The sequence below is a fragment of the Grammomys surdaster genome, unplaced genomic scaffold, assembly GCF_004785775.1.
Source record: "Grammomys surdaster isolate TR1022 unplaced genomic scaffold, NIH_TR_1.0 98, whole genome shotgun sequence".
NCBI classification, from domain to species: domain Eukaryota; kingdom Metazoa; phylum Chordata; class Mammalia; order Rodentia; family Muridae; genus Grammomys; species Grammomys surdaster.
The window spans coordinates 757,107-776,190 of record NW_021604577.1 but is presented as its reverse complement, the minus strand read 5'-3'; the positions used below and the strand labels follow the sequence as shown (position 1 = coordinate 776,190).

Sequence of the window (19,084 nt, the reverse complement as noted above, 5' to 3'; positions counted from 1 at the left end):
TACAGATTGAAAACTTGGAAACTGAGCCAGAACATTTGTTTTATGCTTTTATTTATAACAAGAAGAGCAAACAGGAAATGGGGAAGGCTGGCTTGCTACATTATTTTCAGGCAACGTCTTATATTGTTAGTTAAAACATATATACTTTATTAATAGTACATATTTTGATAACATCTGTATGTTTAATTGTCAAGTCCTGGAGTTTCACTTCAACGCTGTGATTCTGACCTTCAAGTAGGAAACTCTTACCTTTCCAGTGCAGAAGATATTTTTCCTGAAGTACTTTTCCACAAGTAAATACATTTTCTTCAATGTTAATGATCCAAAATTAAAGAATAAGAGGAATAGGGGGAGTAGGAGGCAAAACTAGTCATGTTTTTATTTAGCTAAAGGAGTGACAACCTTGAGTTGACATAAAATGTTAAAAATTTTTCATATAATTTTTACATGAGTATGAAAGTGTGTATGTGTACCTGTGTGTGTGCACCTGTGTGTATGTGTGTGTACACCATGTATATTCAAGTATTCACAGAGGCTAGACGAGGGTTTCAGACAGCCTGGAGCTGAAGTTTGGGCAATTAAGCATTATGACTGGTGTTGGGAATGGGACTCCAGTCCTCTCAAACAGCACCATGCCAGCCCCTAAATATCTTAAAAGTAAAAATAAATAAATGAAAAGAAGCTTTTGTCTTCTTTAAAAGAGGTATTCTCCAACACTTCAAAAGGGAGCTGAGAGGGGCTGCTCAGGGTTAAGGGCTTGCCTGTATAGCAGATATGTGCTCCATCTCCAGTGTTGATGGAAAACAAGAACAAAGCCATCTGAGAAGGCAAGGGTTTTCAACTGCAGGTGACACTAAAGACACATGGCATTGTTTAGAACAAACAGCAAATATCCTAAGTATTATTTTAGTTTTGCAAGCATGACAACTAGTTTTTTTCTTAACTAAAAGTCACAGAATTTCTAAAGTAAACTCATGTACAACAAACATAAGAGTCAATCAAGCCTTTAAATAATATACCTCTTACACTTGAAATGAAGCATTCTAGTCTTTCAAGCAATTCCAAGTCTCTTTCAAAGTCATAAAAATGATGCTCAACCCAGTGGCGAAAGACATTCAAGACCCTGATAAAATGGAAGGAGACATTTATTGAGAGCTACACTCAATACTACATAGAGCTCAAAAATATTAAGAAGATTGTTTTTCAGAATGTGCACTAAATTGAAACTTTTAAATACTGTAAAGTATAAAACCTCACTCTGTGCTTTATTACACATTTATCTTAAGAAAAGGGACTTTTTTACTTATGTAAAAGAATCATGCTTCATAGTATGAAATATTTTTTAAATTTCTTACACGGAAAAGGCATTATATGGGTGTGTGCACTAAAGTCAACCAATATCACATGTCTTCTTCAATCACTCCTCCTCTTCTTCCTCTTCCTCCTCTTTCTCCTTTTCTTCCTCCTCCTCCTCCTCCTCCTCCTCATCATCATCATGAGACATGGTCTCACACTGGACCTGAAGCTCACTAATTAAGCTAGATGGGCTGACCAGTATGCTCCCAGGATCCTCCTGTCTCTACCTCTCCAGTTCCGGGATAACAGTCTCACACTACACTAGCACACTTAATATTTCTACAGGGGTGCTGAGAATTGAAGCCAGGTCCTCATGCTTGTAATGGCAAGTATTTTCTGGCCTTATCCCTTTCCACAGGCCCCTGAAATCATTTTTAAGATATAAATTTTGATGCATTTTCCAAATAAAATAAAAAACTAGCATTTAGTGTATTTGATTTTGAATTCAACTGTTATCATTTCTTTGTAAGCTACAAATAAGTATATAATCTTGTAGTTTATTTCCAAGGACAAAAACACTACTTTGGACAGAGCATTTGTTTTGTGATGCCACAAGATGATTACTTACGATACTGCATGTACACCGATTTAATCATCTATATAGACAAAATTTTCCACTCCCTACCACCAATACACTGTAATATAAATTAGTTACTTTAGCATTTTTTGTTTTACTACTTCAAAAAAATGACTATCCCCAGTTAGGTCCTATTCTTTCCTCACAGCAGAATGAACACAATTAACTTTCAGTGTATGTTGTGCTATTTGTATCAAACAACCTCATGTTACAGAGTGTCTGGCTGGCACAGCAGCTTAGGACTGCACCAAGATCACAGAACTGTTAGCCTCTAGTTTATGCTTAGCTCAATTCAAATAGTTCCATTTCCTCCAAGAGCCACGCAATTCTAAGGTTGCTATATGAAAGGAGAAAGTCTTAGCATCAGACTTTACCAAAACTAAACGTTTCAGCTTGTCAAAGAAAAATACGAAAAACAGTGGGCTAGCCACTGTGTGGAAAGAAAAGACTGGCAAAACCTTTTCTCGACAAAATGCAGTAGCAAGCTTCTTGGTTCAGCTCTACATCCCACTTCAAAACAAAAGATCAAGTGAAACAGGTAAGGAGCTCTAACCAGACTCTGGACTACACAAGTATGAATGATCAGTAAGAAACACAAGTTCTTAACATCATGAGTCCCTAAGGGAAAACAAAATCACAGCAAGTAGCAATTGTATACTCAACAATACAGTGGAGGTACAAACCAGACATGTCTGTAAACACTAGCAAGGTATGAAACACAGGCACTCACATGCAGTGTTCTGACAATGTTTAGAGAAGTCCTGACAACTCCCTCTGTAATGGAATATGTACCTAAACTTTCCATTCAGTAATTCTGAGCCAACCATATCAATATATTTAAAAATGACTGATATAAGCAACATAGATCAATCTCAAAAGCAGGTCCAATGGAAGGGTCTGAAATGAAGATAATACATTTCAACTCACATCTAAAAAGATGACTCTAGTGTACGGAGGGAGCGATAGGACAGTGCCTTTGGAGGTGGAACACAGTTTTATTAGAGAGGACACAAAGGATCTTTCTGACATGTAGTAAAAAGATGTATGGGTCTTGCTAGGCTTGGTGGCACATGCTTTTAATCCTAGCACTTGGGAGGCAGAGGCAGGCGAATCTCAGTTTGAGGCCAGCCTGGTCTATAAAATAGAATTCCGGGACAGCCAGGGATACACAGAAAACTCTATCTCAAAAAACAAAACAAGATAAAAAAAAAAACAACAAAAAAAGATAAGAAGAGAAAGCACGCTGGCTAAGGAGGTCTGACATGGGTTTTAACCTTATCTTCCCACTCCCTTTATAGAAACTATTTCAGATTACTTTATCTTGCTAAGTTTTTATTTCCTTATATATAAAGTAGGCATAGAATTATGTTGTATTTCTAGTAGTACAAAGGAATGATGTTGCAAGGATAAGATAGAAAAGATAAAGCACTAGCAAGTAATAACTGGCAAACTAAGTACTAGCAACAGATACCTGCTGTAATTAAATGTTCTTTCACTATGATAAAGATTCCTTAAAGTATTAAATTTACAGATATTCTGAGGAGGAAAGGAACTACAACTTCCACAAATACTATCTACTGTGAAAGCATCCACAACTACTATATTAGCATACTGGGCTATGAAAGGAGAAAATGGCAAATGAGGCTACAGTAGGCACGTTTCTATGTGGCTGTCTGTAACTCAGCAGGTTCCACTATGTGGGAGACACTGGAGACTCCCTGAAAAAGCTGGCTAGCTAGACTAGCTTGTCTCAGTAAATAGAGCAGAGAGCAATCAAGAGAGACACACTAGATGCTAACTTTGGGACTCATATGTACGCAAACCTGCATACACATGTATCATACATATGTGAAAATGCATACATACAGGCACACACACCACATGTACAAACAAAAATAAAAACAAATAGGTGTATGAAGATAATCTATCATGTGACAGACACAGATGATACAAATAACATATTTAAAAATTAAAACTATTTTAGGGCTAGTTATTTTTTTTTATTTTTTATTTTTTTGGTTTTTCGAGACAGGGTTTCTCTGTGTAGCCCTGGCTGTCCTGGAACTCCCTCTGTAGACCAGGCTGGCCTCGAACTCAGAAATCCGCCTGCCTCTGCCTCCCAAGTGCTGGGATTAAAGGCATGCGCCACCACTGCCCGGCAGGGCTAGTTATTTAATTATTATCCTACAGAGAAAGATAGAAGGAAACAACTGAAATAAAGTTAATAATAGAAGGATTTGAATTAAGAGCTAAGAACTTGTATATATATAGTATATATACAAGTATATACTTTCAAGTATATAGTGAAAATATTTTAAGATGTGACATTCAGGTCAAACCTAAGTTGCACAGGCTGGACGTATTCCTTGCGGAATCTTTTCAGATCTGCACTGATTGGCTGCTCGCCTTTCTCTAAGGCCTGCTTGTCCGCCTCAGTAGGTTCTGGTTCTGGAATTTCAAACCTAAGAATAAAATCAAAAGAAGAGAAATTTGTTTATACATAAATAAAAGAGACTTTGAATGCAACAAGAAAAATGTTGTGGCTTGGTAATCCTTTTTCTCTTATTATGTTGAAAACATAATTACTGCTTACCCTCCTTAAGAAACTGCACACATAAGGAAACAGCCTTTGGCTAATAACCAGTACAAGGTGTGTAGTCTTTCCTTTTAAGAATTTATTTTTATTATTATTGTTACTTCTGTGTGTGTGTGCTATGTGTGTGTAGGTACTGTGTGTGTGTACTGTGTGTATGTATACTGTGTGTGTATATTCTGTGTGTGTGTACACGCACAGAGGCCAGAGGCATTAAGAGTTTCAGGCAATGTGGGTACAGGGAGCCAAACTTGGGTTCTGGAAGAGCAGTTACTTGCTCTTAATCCCTGAGATATCTTTCTAGGCCCTGTATTCTTATTTTTATTTTCAAAAAAGTTTCATAGGTAGCACACTGATCAGCATAGAAAAGGTTCACATTTTAAATTTTAAACTGTAAGGCACTTAAAATACTACTTAAAACATGGTAAAAATTTCAGCTCAAACCTTAATATTTATAAATAAATAATACAGAAATTGTTCATTTTTAGGGTCAATAATACATGAGTTTTAAAAATAACAAACTATCTTTTAGAACAGAAGTTCTCAACCCATGGGTTATGACCCCCTTTGGCAAACCTCCATCTTCAAAAATATTTACATTGTGATTCCTAACAGTAGCAAAATCAGTTTTGAAATAGCAGCAAAGATTATTTTATGGTTTGTGGAGGGTCATCACAAGATGAAGAACTGTATTAACGGGTCACAGCATTAGGAAGGTTGAGAACCACTATTTTAGAGATGCATACAGAAATATTTAGATAAAATCCATGGTCTAGAATCTACTTCAAAATAATCCTGGGGGTAGGATGATTAAATCTGTAGGGAACATGAGAAAAGTCAGTGACTTATGAAGCTGGATGATAGATAAAAGTATAATACTCTCTATCCTTGTATATATTTTGAAATTTATCATAACAAGTTTATTGTAAAAGTTAAAGGGAAAGATGCAGAGAAACCCTGTCTCGAAAAACAAAACAAAAAACAAAAACAAAAAAACAAAAAAGACAAAAAAAAACATAAAGGGAAAGATGCATCTTTAAGGAACAAAATAAACTTTATTAAAATACACAGATTTTATCCTTGAAGCTTGTTTTTTCTGTTTCCCACTGAAGAGCCCTCCTCAGCAAAGGCTGGGCAAGCCTGGTGAAGAGAACAGTAGTTTTATTGGCCTTATACCAAGCAGGTCTTAAGTGTTACTCGGACCTTTGCAAAGCACAAAGATGTAAAAGAGTTGAAATATGTCTTTCTTACCGTTCTATCAGCAAGCTTAGCAATTCCTGTGGTTTACAAAATGAACGATATGTAGTAAGAAAAGTACGAACAAAATTGGGATCTGAAAAAGTTGAGCAAAGAACAGATTCATGTTTAACTTTATCCATTTTAAGTAACTCGAAGTACCACTTTCCTTTCTTTCCTTTTTGTTTAACTTTGGCTTCTTCCACTGTAGCTTTTTCCTGACAGATGTACCCCCCCAACCCCACATATGGACAAGAACTCATGTAGCACAGGCTGGCTTCAAAAATCACTATGTAGCCAAGGATAGCCTTGAACTCCTTATCTTGCTGTCTCTACTTCTCAAGTAGAAAATCTAATTCTAGATGAGAATAGGGATCATTTTCAAATTTAATTTTAAATAAACATTCTACAAGTATTTATTGTCACTGGAATTAATAACACACTTTAGAAATGTTTAATGACTTTTTCACTCTTTTGATTTTTTGTGATTGTTTATTTGTGGTGCCCTTCCCTGTCCCCTGCCCCATCAACTGTGAAGTGTTCTTAGCCATTGGGTCCTAGTCTCTAGGTGAGCACTTACTAGTCTCACATACCTGCATACATGTGATATGTTAGCCTTTCGATCAGTTTCACCACGGTGCCTCCTTTAATAATGGGGATCCCACTTCTGCTTTGCAAGTTGTCTTCAAAAACAATGTTTTCCTCAGAGTCTGTTACCACAAAGCGATAAACGTCTGGACTCGGTAACCTCAGGGGCTGCTCATTTTCTTCTTTCAGTAGCACAGAATCTAGCATTCTATCTAGAGTACTTCGATAGTGTAGGGAAATAAGGGCTGCCATCCAATTGTTTTTCTCTTCAGCTGACTTGGCAGCAAATATTACACTGTTTTCATCTTTGGACACTAATTCAAAAGCGTGTTTGTATTCACAAGCATCTTCTTTATCACATATTTGAATTTTCCTCATGACAAACTTCTCCTTTAATCTGTATTCTGCACTACTATAACCTGGAAGTCGGGTCTGACTGTGATTAGGTTTACAGCTGATCATTAAGCCATCAAAGAGAAAAATATGCCTTTCATGTTTAGCACCAATTCTGGTCAATGGCCCTTCCATTATGAACTCATTACAACACTGTCCGATATCTTTGCCTTCCCACCCATCTATGTTTTTCTGAATTTCATTCATTTTTTTGATAGCCAGGTGCTTGCTTCTTAATTGACGATTGTAAAAAAGGCAAACGGGATCCCTAAAAAAAAAAAATTAAAAAAAATTAAAAAGCAAGGTAAATTTTGGCTTGAATAATGATTATGTAATTCCAAATCAAATAACAAAAGTATTAAGCTGAGTTGAGAGTTAGAGTTCAATGATTGAGTCCATACTTAGCATGTAAAAAGCCCTGGGTTTGAATACTCAGCATTCAAAAGCTTAAATAATGAAATATTAAACTATATTACTAACAATTATTTTCCTCTAGCCCTGTCCCTCAATAGCAACTGACTCAATCTTACTACTATCAAAGTAAATATTACATCTGAATATTTTACTCCTAGAGCCATAAGAACTAAAATTATAAAAAAATTATACATTGTTTGCATAAAATTACATAAAATTTTACTAAATATATATGTTTAAATTTATAAACTATATCCTAACAATGTAACGATGGTAATTTGGTGATTTTCTGACTAACACAGGTCTCAAAAGGACAAACATAACTTTCAAGAACATGGTATCACTGTAAATCACATGGTGAAGGTCAGTCTAGACTTACCCAGGCCGGCGTCTAGGTGAGTGCTGCTTATAAATCCGGTCCATGCTGCCTTGGAGATTCATGAGAGCAGTGATGGCCTGATTCAGACACTCTCTGTCCTCCTGTTCCTCACTACATGCTTTCAACTGCTAGGGTTAGATAAAATTACATTGTTTGGTTCTATTATCAACTTCTTTGTAGTTAGAGTGGAAACAGATATTTAAAACTTAAATGTATTTAATGCTGCAGTTTGAATTTGCAATGTCTCCCATAGGCTCATGTGTCTGCACACTTTGTTCTGGCTGGCAGCACTGTTTGAGGAAGGCTATGGAACCATTAGGAGGTGGAGCTTCCCACTGGGGCACATCTGAAGGTTCTGTAGCCTGGCCTTACTTCCAGTCCTTTGCTTCCTGACTGAGGATGCTGCCACACTTTCCCCACAATGACGGACTGTTTCCCTTCTTCAATTGTAAACCAAAGTACCTTCCTCACTAACTTTGCTTCTTGTCAGATTTTTGGACACAGCCAAAAGACTAATATAGTTAATAAAGACAACTGTAACTTTGTATAATTACATATACCATCTGACTCCTTAAAACCAATCCTCTTTTAACAAATCCAGTGAAGATATAAAGTACTGTCAGCATAACAATCAATAAAAAAGATAACTGTAAAAATGATTTAGGAACTTTTCATCATACAGAATAATTTAAAATATTTAAAGCATGATGTTTAAAAGTTACTTTAGGGCCAGCAAGATGGCTAGTTGGCTAAAGTGCTTGTTAGGCAAACCTAGTGACTTGAGTTCAGTATGCAAAACCCACATAAAGGTAGAAGGAGAACCAACTCTACAAAGTCTGTCCTCTACCCTCCACCTGTGTCCCTTGGTGCCCACACTCCACCTCAACACTATACACACACAATTACAAAGAAACAATTTTTTCTTGGTTGTTCAAGTCAGGGTATCTCTGTGTAATAGAGCCCTGGCTGTCCTGGACTAGCTTTGTAGACAAAGCTGGCCTCGAACTCACAGGAATACATCTACTTCTGCCTCCTGAGTGCTGGGGTTGAAAATGTGTGCCACCAGGCCTGGATTAAAAAGGTTTTTTTAAAAGTTACTTTTGTTCACTAATATGAAGACATACAATAAGATAAACTCCTAAAATTACTACATGCTCTCTGTTAAATACTAAGTTCTGGCAACTTCAAAAAGTTTACATATATTTGTTATACAACAGAATAAAACAATCGAATTTTAACACTTCAATGCGTCAAAAGCTGTGTGTAACTAAACACCATAAAGGGTTTTATTCATATATTTTAATTTTTACATTATTATATGTGTGTAGGTAGTTAGTCTACATGCATAACTACATGCCATGTGTGCCTGGTGCCCACAGAAGCCAGAGGGGGCATCAGATCCCCTGGAACTGAAGTCCCGGACGGCTGTGAGTACAGGTGGGTACTGGCAATCAAACCAGATCCTCTGCAAGGGGATATTTTTATAACATTAAATTCAACCACTGCAGTATCAAGAAACCATGAAGATTAATTTTAAAATTTCTGTAATACTCCTTAGAAATAAAAATTTACATCTAATTTCTTAATCCCTTAAAATTTGGCTTTATTTTGCTTGCTGAAAATTTTCTTTAATATCTCTTGTGTGGGAGAGGGCCAAAGCATGTGTGTGGAGGGAAGAGGCAACCTACACACATCAATTCTCTTCATCTACCATTTGGGTCCTATCTGGTTTGATGGCTAGCACCTTTATCCTTTACATACCTCTTCAATTACATATGCATGCATTTCTCTGGAGCAGTGGTTCTCAACCTTCCAAATGCTGTGATCCTTTAATACAGTTGTTCCTCATGTTATGGTAACCACTAACCAAAAAATTATTTTTATTACTACTTCATAACTGTAATTTTGCTATGGTTATAAAGAGTAATACAAGTATCTTTGTTTTCCAACAGTCTTAGGTGACCTCTGTGAAAGGACAGTTCAACCACCAAAGGAGTCCACAACCCACGGGGTGAGAACCACTACTTTAGAGTGCATGTTTATACATAAAAATGTCATAGTGTACATATTTTCAAATTTAGTAATGTCAAACTATTCTCCAAAGCTGGTTGTATGGTTTGCACTATTAGCAGTATGTTTATGTGGCCTTTTCTGCTTTATTCTTAGACTTTTAAATCTGATGCACAGGTAATGGTTGTGATCTTAATGTGCATTTTCTGACTACTAATGGGTTTGAATGTGCATATTACTAGCCTTTGAATAACCATTTTTGTGGGTCATTCAGATCTTTTGAGATTTGAAGCATCCTCTTTCTGTGACTTTTTCCATTCTATGTTCCTATTTGTTCTCACTATTGCTGTGTGTTCATTTAATTATAGATCCTGAGCTTGTAAGCTTCATTAATCAGACACGGTGGTTTCTGTCTGTTGGTCATTCCTTGAAGCTTTAAAACACTTCACCAAGAAGAGCTTTCCTCATGTCTAGTGCTTTAGGTGGCATCTGCTTGCCTTTAGAAAAGACTTGGTTACAAAGCAGGAGACAAAGATGGAGCTTCTCTGGCAACCACCCATTCTCACTCCACCTCAGTCCTGGGGACCCCAGACCCCACATGAGCACATAACACATTCTCACCCCCCCTCAGTCTTTGCCATCCCCAGACCTCACATAAGCACCTCACCCATTCTCATCACCCCCCTCAGTCCTGGGGACCACAGACCCCATGTGAGCACCTCTGGGTTTTCCTTTTGTGAATACAATTCCAGTATACTTAGCTCAGTAACATTTTCTTCCCCCACTTTTTTTTTATTGTTCTTCAAGTAAAGCAGCTTTCTGCTTGACCTTTCTGCACCAGCCTTTAAGGCCCCAAATTACTGGTTTCAATTGCCTGCTTAGACTTTGTCCATTGAATCCACAGTTAATAATTCTGGAATAACAGCTAGACTACTTCCACAGCTGTCTTGTAGACATCTAGGCAAAGAATCTGTTGGTAGTTTCTAAAGAACACGTATTTCAAGAAGACAAGTTTAAGGTGTCTCACGCCCACTAAATGCCTAGAGTTCATCATTTTTTTGTGTACACATAGATAAACAAGCTGATGATATTAGTTTCATCCTTGGAGACTAACAGATACAGAGGTACACGTGAGAAGGGCTGCATGCTTCATAAGGAGCCTGGATGTTTATTTGGATTCCAAGTCTTAGTAATGCTATTGTTCGTTTACAGTTGTCTTCTATAGTTCTATCCTGGCTGGATGATTGCAAGGCTGCCTTCATTGCTACAGTCATCTAAGAAAGAGCAAGACAAATTTGACCATGATGACCTGACTCACTTTGATGCCACTTCTGCTACAATTAACCACTTAAGTTCCTTTGCTAATGTGATTAAGACTAGGAGCCAGTCAGGAAATGAAAACAGAGAACCACTGTTTATGTTGTATATAGAGAGCACAAGTGTAATGTCAGCCCTTCAAAAATATCCTGAGCTACACAATGAGCTCAAGGCCAGTCTAGATGACATGAGATCCTGTCTCAAAAAACAAGACCAATTTACTCATTCTTTATCTTCTCTCCCTTCCTCATTCCCTCCCTCTTGCTCTGTCTCTCATGCACACACACAATTGTGTGCACTTGGTCTATACTAAGAAATGAAGAATATTACATTTCATGAAGACTTCAAACTGATTTTCTCAAGATTAGAGACAGGCTCAGATATTAAGAGTACTTGCTATTCTTGCAAAAGACCTGGGTTCAGTCCTAGCCAGTTGCCACGTGGCTGCAGATGACCATCAATAATTCCAGTTCCAGGGACCAGATGCCCTCTTCTGGCCTCCCTGAGCACTAAGTACACATGTAGTATACGAACATATATGCAAGAAAAACACTTAATTACATGCATAAAAATAAAATTTTAAAATGATTTTAGATAAAACTAGATGAAATTAAGAATTTCTTATATAAGATAGGTCAGTAGTCTAACAGGTAGAAATAACTATACTCTAGGTCCAAAACAAAAGAGAGGACGTGAAAAGGGGAGAGGGCCCCCAGGGCCCTGCACCTGCTTGGGCAGCACAGTAGATCTGGCCCTGGTGGCATGTGTGTTTGTAAAATGGGGAGAACCAGCCTTGGCCCTTGCCAGATGTGGCCCTGGGTAAGCTCACAGGCAGTGCTGAGGAGCTCCACCTGCTGGTGTGGTGGTGTAGGTGCAGGAGAGCAGGTGCGCTGACCAACACAGCTACCACCCAGGCCCAGATCCAAGGCCTTGAGTTGGCCCAGCCCAACATCTACCCCATCTATGAACTGCTGGAGCACATGGAGGAGCTGTTCTTGCAGATCCAAAGCTGCAGGATCTCTATGACACAGGGCAATAACAGGACATCTGAGAGGAATCATGGTAAGGATCCAAAATTGATAGAGTTCATGGTTCATTACAATGAACGTTTTAAAGTATAGATGTTAAGTCAAAAGGGTATACTGTATGACATGCTAATACACTGTAGCTTCCACAATGAGATTTTAATAAATTTATTATTGTTGTTGTTGTTGTTAATTTATTTGGGGGCAGCTTGCAAGGACAGAGGGTGGATACAAAGAGATGAAGAAATGAAGAGATGAGTGGGACTGGGGTGTATGATGTGAAATTCATAAATAATAAAAAGTAAAAAGAAGGAGGGGGCAGGGAAATGTTGGAAACGCCCAGGGAGAGTGGGAGGGGAGGAGGTGTGAATTTAATCAAGACATTTTGTTTACATGTATGAAATGGTCAAATAGGCTGGAGAGATGGCTCAGTGGATAAGAGCACTGACTGCTCTTCCAGAGGTCCTGAGTTCAATTCCCAGCAACCACATGGTGGCTCACAACCATCTGTAATGGGATCTGATGCCCTCTTCTGGTGTGTCTGAAGACAGCTACAGTATACTCATGTGCATAAAATAAATAAATCGTAAAAAAAAGAAATGGTCAAACAATAAAAGATATTTATAATAATCTAAAATTAAAAGTATTTTTTCAAAGATTGGTACTGTGGACCTCCAAAAATTAATTTTAACATGAAAACATTCTTCCATTAAGGTTGATAATTTGAGCATTTATGTTTTAAACTGACAAAAAGTTTCCTCATGTCTGTCTACAACATAAAAATGATGTGCTAAGTGGTAAAATCTGTAAGAGTTTCTCAACGATCTTTGTATGGAAGTTTGAAATGTTAGTATGTATCCTTCCAGGCTCTCGTGTGTTTACTGCCCAGATAGGCAGCAGCCTAGGGCTTCACACAGGCAAGCATTCCAGCACTATCTCTAGCCCTAGGATACTATGTTTTTATGAGTAAAAATATTAAGAATATAATCAGATAAAAACAGGCTTTACGCTATTATTAGTCATCTAATGACCTTGTTCTAGGAAGCTTTTGTCTTACCTTTAATAATTCAAAGTAATGCCAACAGTGATACACCGGCACCAGCATGAGGCGTGGAAGGACATAACGCACTGCCTCCTTAAAGCCGTCAGCAATGGACTGCAAAGCAAAAGATATAGCATATCTCTGAAACAGGGACACATTGCAGCGGGGCCTAAGAGAAGCAGCTTTTAAATACAAGATACAGGACAATAATGGAAAGTGCATCCTAGTGAGAATGAAATGCTAGAGGTCGCCTTCCCTCCTGATCCCCTGCACATGTCTGATAAACAGGCACACTTCTGCATCTCTTACATGATGAAGTAACTTTCACAATGTTGTCCACAGATTCCTCATACCCTAAAGGATTTTTTAAAAGCTATTTACTATAAGTTGAGCTAGTAAAGGCAGCATATAGATACAATCCCACCTGCTGGGAAGCCAAGGAAGGATGGTTGCACACACAGGCCATCCTGAGCTACAGATCTAGAACCTACCTTAAAAAAGAGACAACAGCCAATAACTAAAAAAAAAGAAATATTATAAGTTCAAATAATTACAAAGAATGTATTTAAGGATGTTGTATATAATGTATCTAAAAAATATTTCCCCAGTGAGTAAATACATTTCAGATTTAGTTTGTTTATGAAAAATATTTGGCACAAACTCACCTGACACAGCAAACTGCTTACGAAGTGAGCAGCTGCGGCAGACTGGGTGTGTCAGGAAGCCTGGCCAGGTTTCCCTTTAGGAACCTAATCCCATTCATTAGTTTTACAATTAGGATATGAAGACACACCCTCAGGAATGGGGTTGATAACCTGATAAGGGCCTAAGGCAGTGCGCTGGCCCCTTCCACTGCCTACAGCACAGTGAATGAGATAGGGCCTTCATGAACCAAAGGAGAAAACCTCATCAGCAGAATCTGCCAGCATCATGAGTCTGGAATGCCCAGCCTCCAGAACACTGAAAAGCAAATTTCTCCCTTTTCAGTTACCCAATTTGTAGTATTTTATTTCAGCTACATACTGATCTAAGCCAGGCAGCTGAGTAGTTTTAGCTAGAACCAATATGACATTTTAAAGCTATTCTACAAAGACCATCTACTCTATTAATTTGTAGTGAAATGGCTACTTCAGTGCATTCTAAAATTTTTGCACTGCTAATTTTCAGTAGACTTTTCTGATAATGACATGAGCTAATAGTTCCTGAATGTGTAATAGGTGCCAAACATTATAGTGCTTTATAATATATACTCATTTAGTGTGTGTGTGTGTGTGGTGTATTGCATGTCACAGCATGCAGGTGACAGGACACTTGAGGAAGATGATTTTCTCCTACCCTGGGGGGTCCTGGAGACTATTCTCAGATTGTCAGGATTGGTAGCAAGTGCTTTTATTCAACAGAGGCAACTCACATCCCTTAGTTTGGTTAATAATCAGAAGGCATACACACACACACACACAGAGGCACGAGTGCCTGTGCATGCACACACACGAATACACATTGATACAGGGTTTCTTTACACAGGTCTGACTGTCCTAGAACTCACTATGTAGACCGGGCTGGCCTTGAACTCACAGAGATCTACTTGTGCTGCTGAGATTAAAGGCACGTGCCACTATGCCTGGTTGTACACCTTATTTTATCCCCCTTGTAAATGTGAGCAAACTGACCATTAGAAATAGGTCACACAATTATTAGTTGACCCAAACCACAAGTTCTGACTTCAAAGCTCTTTTTTAAAAAAGCTTCTTTTCTTCTGTGGAGATAGTATCAAGTCCAGAGCCTGTACCTGACATACATGTGTTCTACCACTAAGCTATATCCCCAGGCCCCTGAGATCATTTTCTTAACTTATACTGTATGTCTCAGTTGCTTTTGACTCTGCTGCTTTAAAGACAGGGTCTCATTACATAGCCCAAATTGGCCTCACACTTGTAGCAGTTCTCCCACCTCAGCCTCCTGTGTGCTGAGAATACAGGAGTTTAAATCACCACTAAGCTTGACACTTCACTACACAGTTTCTATGATGTATTTTTTTTTCCTTTTTAATGATGCACTAGTTCAACTGAATGATACTTTAAAGTTAATATACGCCGGGTGGTGGTGGCACATGCCTTTAATCCCAGCGCTTGGGAGGCAGAGGCAGGCGGATTTCTGAGTTCGAGAGTTTGAGGCTATCCTGGTCTATAGAGTGAGTTCCAGGACAGCCAGGGCTACACAGAGAAACCCTGTCTCGAAAAACCAAAAAAAAAAAGGTCTTCTCTGTCTTCTCTAATGCTTAATTTCATGGTTAACTGTAGCAACAGCTTACAAAATCAGATCCTAGGGACTATGATATAGAATTTGCTAGGTGTGCACAAGGCACTGGGTCTGATCCCTAGAACCCCCTTCACAGAATCTATAGATTCAAATCTCACAGAAAAGACTTCCTGATGTTTATTAACTCTTTGTTTTGTTTTGATTTTTGATCTAGGAATTGAAACCAGGGTTTTTATACATTACATTAAGTAAGGCTCTACCACCAAGCTGCAAACACAGCTCAGACTTCCTAATAAAATTAAAACAAAACAAGAACTATGGTCTTGGTGTGTTTGTGTGCCAGGTTCTTAGATGAAGGCTGCCCAGCTAATGTTTACTTTATAGTTTATATGAATTATACTTGACTTTTAAAATCACAATTTGAAGTAAAGTTTTAAGAATTAAATGAAATTTTTATTCTACATTGATATATTTCGGAGAATAGTACATTAGAAGAAGTCAATGCAGGGTATTCACATTACAGTTGGCAGAGAGAAGACAGTCATTCAGATTTAAATCAGGTGTGGTTGTGCATACCTGTAACCCTGGCTACTCAGGAGGTCAAGATAGATGGATTATAAAATTGAGACCAGCTTATGCTGTGAAATATAGTTATACCCTATCTCAAACACAAACATGAAGAAGAACTGTGGATGTAGCTTAGTAGTAGAGTATTAGTCTAGCAGCACACACACACACACACACACACACACACACACACACACACAAGCACATACAGGTGGGAGAAGCCACCAAGGCCAGCATGTGAGCACTGAAGAAGGACTTGGTAACAGAACTTGGGAAGAATAACTGTCAGGGAGACTAAAAAGAAACCAGAGATGCAGAAACCAGGAGAAATTGTATTATGGGAGCCAAGGGGCAAGAAGAGGCTTAACAAATACTTCTTAACTAAAATACTCTCCAGACATGGCAAGTAAGTTTTGTCTCAGATAGTTTCTAGTGTTGTAACTTGGTTAGGACACAGGAAGAACTGAAAACTTGCATGAAGACAGCTGATTGCACAGTGAACAACGGAAGAACAGCTCGAGTGACAGAAAGTCTGTGTACTTGTTTGCTTGTCTTAGGAGCACACAGATCTGACCACAGTTCTGTGCTAGGAAAGAAGAGCCATTCCCATAACTAACAGGCAGTCAAGGCTGGCCGTGCCAGCAAAGCCTTCGCTGTCAATGGTATCAAGTGCAACTGCAATTAATTCTCCCTCATTCCCCATATTTTCATCTTACCTAAAATCATTTGTACCTTTTATAAGGTATTTATCTCCTTTGAAAGAAGATTTCATTTTTTTATTTGAGGGGAGGATGCCCACCCATGGAGTTCAGAAAAGGGGTTGTCAGATCCCCTAGAGCTGGACTTACAGACAGTTCTGAGCCACCCAGTGTAGGTGCCAGGAACTGAACTCCAGTTCTCTGCAAGATCAGCAAGCACCCTTGAGCCTGAGCCATCTTTTGAACTTCCTTTAAACTGTTCGACTGATAAATAATTATTGTTATATATCAAGTTATTCTGAACTACTGATTTCTCCCAATCATTTTCCTATAGACACTAAGGTAGCTTTCCAGCTTCATCTCTCTCCATCCCTGTCTAAATCGTTACGGAGTCCACGGTCACTAAGTGTGGATGACGCACATTAAGAACATACTGGAAGAACTCAAGACAGAGGCTGCTTTTCTTGGAAGCACTATGACTCGAGTTAGACCCCAGGACTCATGTGAAGAAAGCTGAGCACAGTGGCCTGTGCTTACAGCCCCAGTATTTGGGAGGTGAAGAGGTGGATACTTAGACTTGCTGGCCAGCCAACCTAGCCTACTTAGTATATTCCAGGCCAGTGAGAGGCTGTCTCAAAAAAAAAAGGTGGACAGAACCTAAAGGACAACAATTGAAGTTGTGTCCTACTCACACATGCACACACAAACACACTTGCACGCACACTTGCACACACACAGATATACACAGACACACACACACACACAGAGTTTTGAAGGACTGATGAGAATTATTCCCACTTTCTTTAAAAATATAATAAAATATTTACTTATTTCATGATAAAAATAGTAACAACATTGAATTCAAGTTTACCTGAAAATGTAGAGCAACTGCAGGTCTGGCCATCAATTTGCTGAAGTAGTCATTAAACTCTGGCGCAAGAATGTCCTGTGATAATGTTTCGTAGGGATCAAAAGCTTGCTCCTATTTTTAAAAAGTGTAATGTGTTAGGTTTAAGGAAAACATATTTTACACTAATATAATACAAATTACTTAATGGCAATAATCTGTTCATGTTTCCAACTAGGTCTTATCACTTCTCTCTACTTTTCAGGGAAAATAACAGTTATGGTTACAGGGAATACATTTTTTAAAAAAATATTAATCATGAACCTTAAACAATAGAGAAGCAGTAACAGGCCTTAAGACTAAATGACTGATTTTATGGTATGCAACTATTAAAATGCATATTTTATTCCTAGAACATTTAAAGTTCATTTCTATGTTTAAAAAAAAAAGCTGTAAATGCAAACCTGCCTAAAATAAAATTAAAAATAAATTTACTAAATGATACTCTTAAAGAAAACAAAATCAGACTTATTTATAGTTTCCAAAATTGTAAGAGTAAATACACAGTAAACTAATAACACAGAAACTGCTTAAACTGCCTAAAGTTCATATTTATAAAGATTCCAGTTATCTAAGAATGATCAATAATCCTAAAGTTTAATTAGATCTAAGAGATTTATTTCCTTTCTATACCTTCAGAATACAAAATAGGGACTGGAAGATGATCGAGAAGTTAAGAGCACTGGCTGTTCTTCCAGGACCAGAGTTAAGTTCTCAGTACCCACATGGTGCTATAATCATCTGTATTGCCAGTCTCAAGGAATTTTACAACCTCTTCTGGCCTCCTCAGGCGCCAGGCACACATGTGGTGCACTGACGTACATGCTCACATATAGACATAGATAAATACATTTAAAATTTTTTTTAAAGATTTATTTTATGTATGTGAGTGCACTGTATCTGTCTTCAGACACACCAGAGGAGGGCATCAAATCCCATTACAGATAGTTGTAAGTGACCATGTGGTTGCTGGGAATTGAACTCAGGACCCTTGGAAGAGCAGTCAGTGCTCTTAACGACTGAACCATCTCTCCAGCCCCAATGAATACATTTTTTAAAGAAAAAAAAATAGGAGTTTTTATTCTGTTTTATGAAGTGGAAAATAAATCTGTACCAACATGTTTTAGCAGATGCTGAGAAAGCAGAACCCCTGTCCACTGCTAGGAATTTTAAAATAGTACAGCCCATAAAAAGCAACTTGTTGGTACTTCAAAAAATAAAACATATTTGCCACATGAGCCAGTATTCTCATACTTAAATATATCCCCAGTACCTGAAAACCTCAAGCATTAAACAGCGATCTTAAAAGTGAGAATAACAAACATGATACATTCTGGGTACGCCCTCTGAGAAATGCTTCAAGAACAGAAGTGTTTCAAATTTTAGAGTTTTTTTGGGTTTTGGAATATTTATATATGCCTTACTGGCATTCTAGTCTAAAAATCCAGAATGTCCTGAAAACCTAAATTACTTAGTTCAGGCCCTGGGTATTGGACTTCAGAACATGTCAGACTTTGGATCTGCAGCTTAGGGGTATTCTAACGAGGCGGGGCATGTGTCAGAACATCACTCATCCAAAGGAAGGAATGATGTTCTGACATGCACTAATATTGGGAGAGAGTGCTATTGTTGTTCATTGGGAGGTTTTTGTTTTTATTTGGGGTGATGAGTGATTTTTGGAAATAAACAGTGGTTATGACCATATAATATTAAAAATTTAGAT

The 19,084-nt window shown here is 38.0% G+C and overlaps 1 protein-coding gene across 1 annotated transcript in view; it reads right to left on the bottom strand.

Moving 5' to 3' along the window:
- Sos2 (SOS Ras/Rho guanine nucleotide exchange factor 2) overlaps positions 1-19,084 on the bottom strand; it is an 85,542-nt gene that overhangs the window by 21,172 nt on the left and 45,286 nt on the right. The window contains exons 7-13 of the mRNA XM_028781837.1: positions 17,326-17,436; positions 12,946-13,044; positions 7,537-7,664; positions 6,356-7,011; positions 5,778-5,859; positions 4,273-4,395; positions 1,020-1,123 (exon numbers count right to left, since the gene is read on the bottom strand). Of these exons, the coding sequence (XP_028637670.1) occupies positions 1,020-1,123; positions 4,273-4,395; positions 5,778-5,859; positions 6,356-7,011; positions 7,537-7,664; positions 12,946-13,044; positions 17,326-17,436 (1,303 nt within the window). The remainder of the gene's footprint in view (positions 1-1,019; positions 1,124-4,272; positions 4,396-5,777; positions 5,860-6,355; positions 7,012-7,536; positions 7,665-12,945; positions 13,045-17,325; positions 17,437-19,084) is intronic.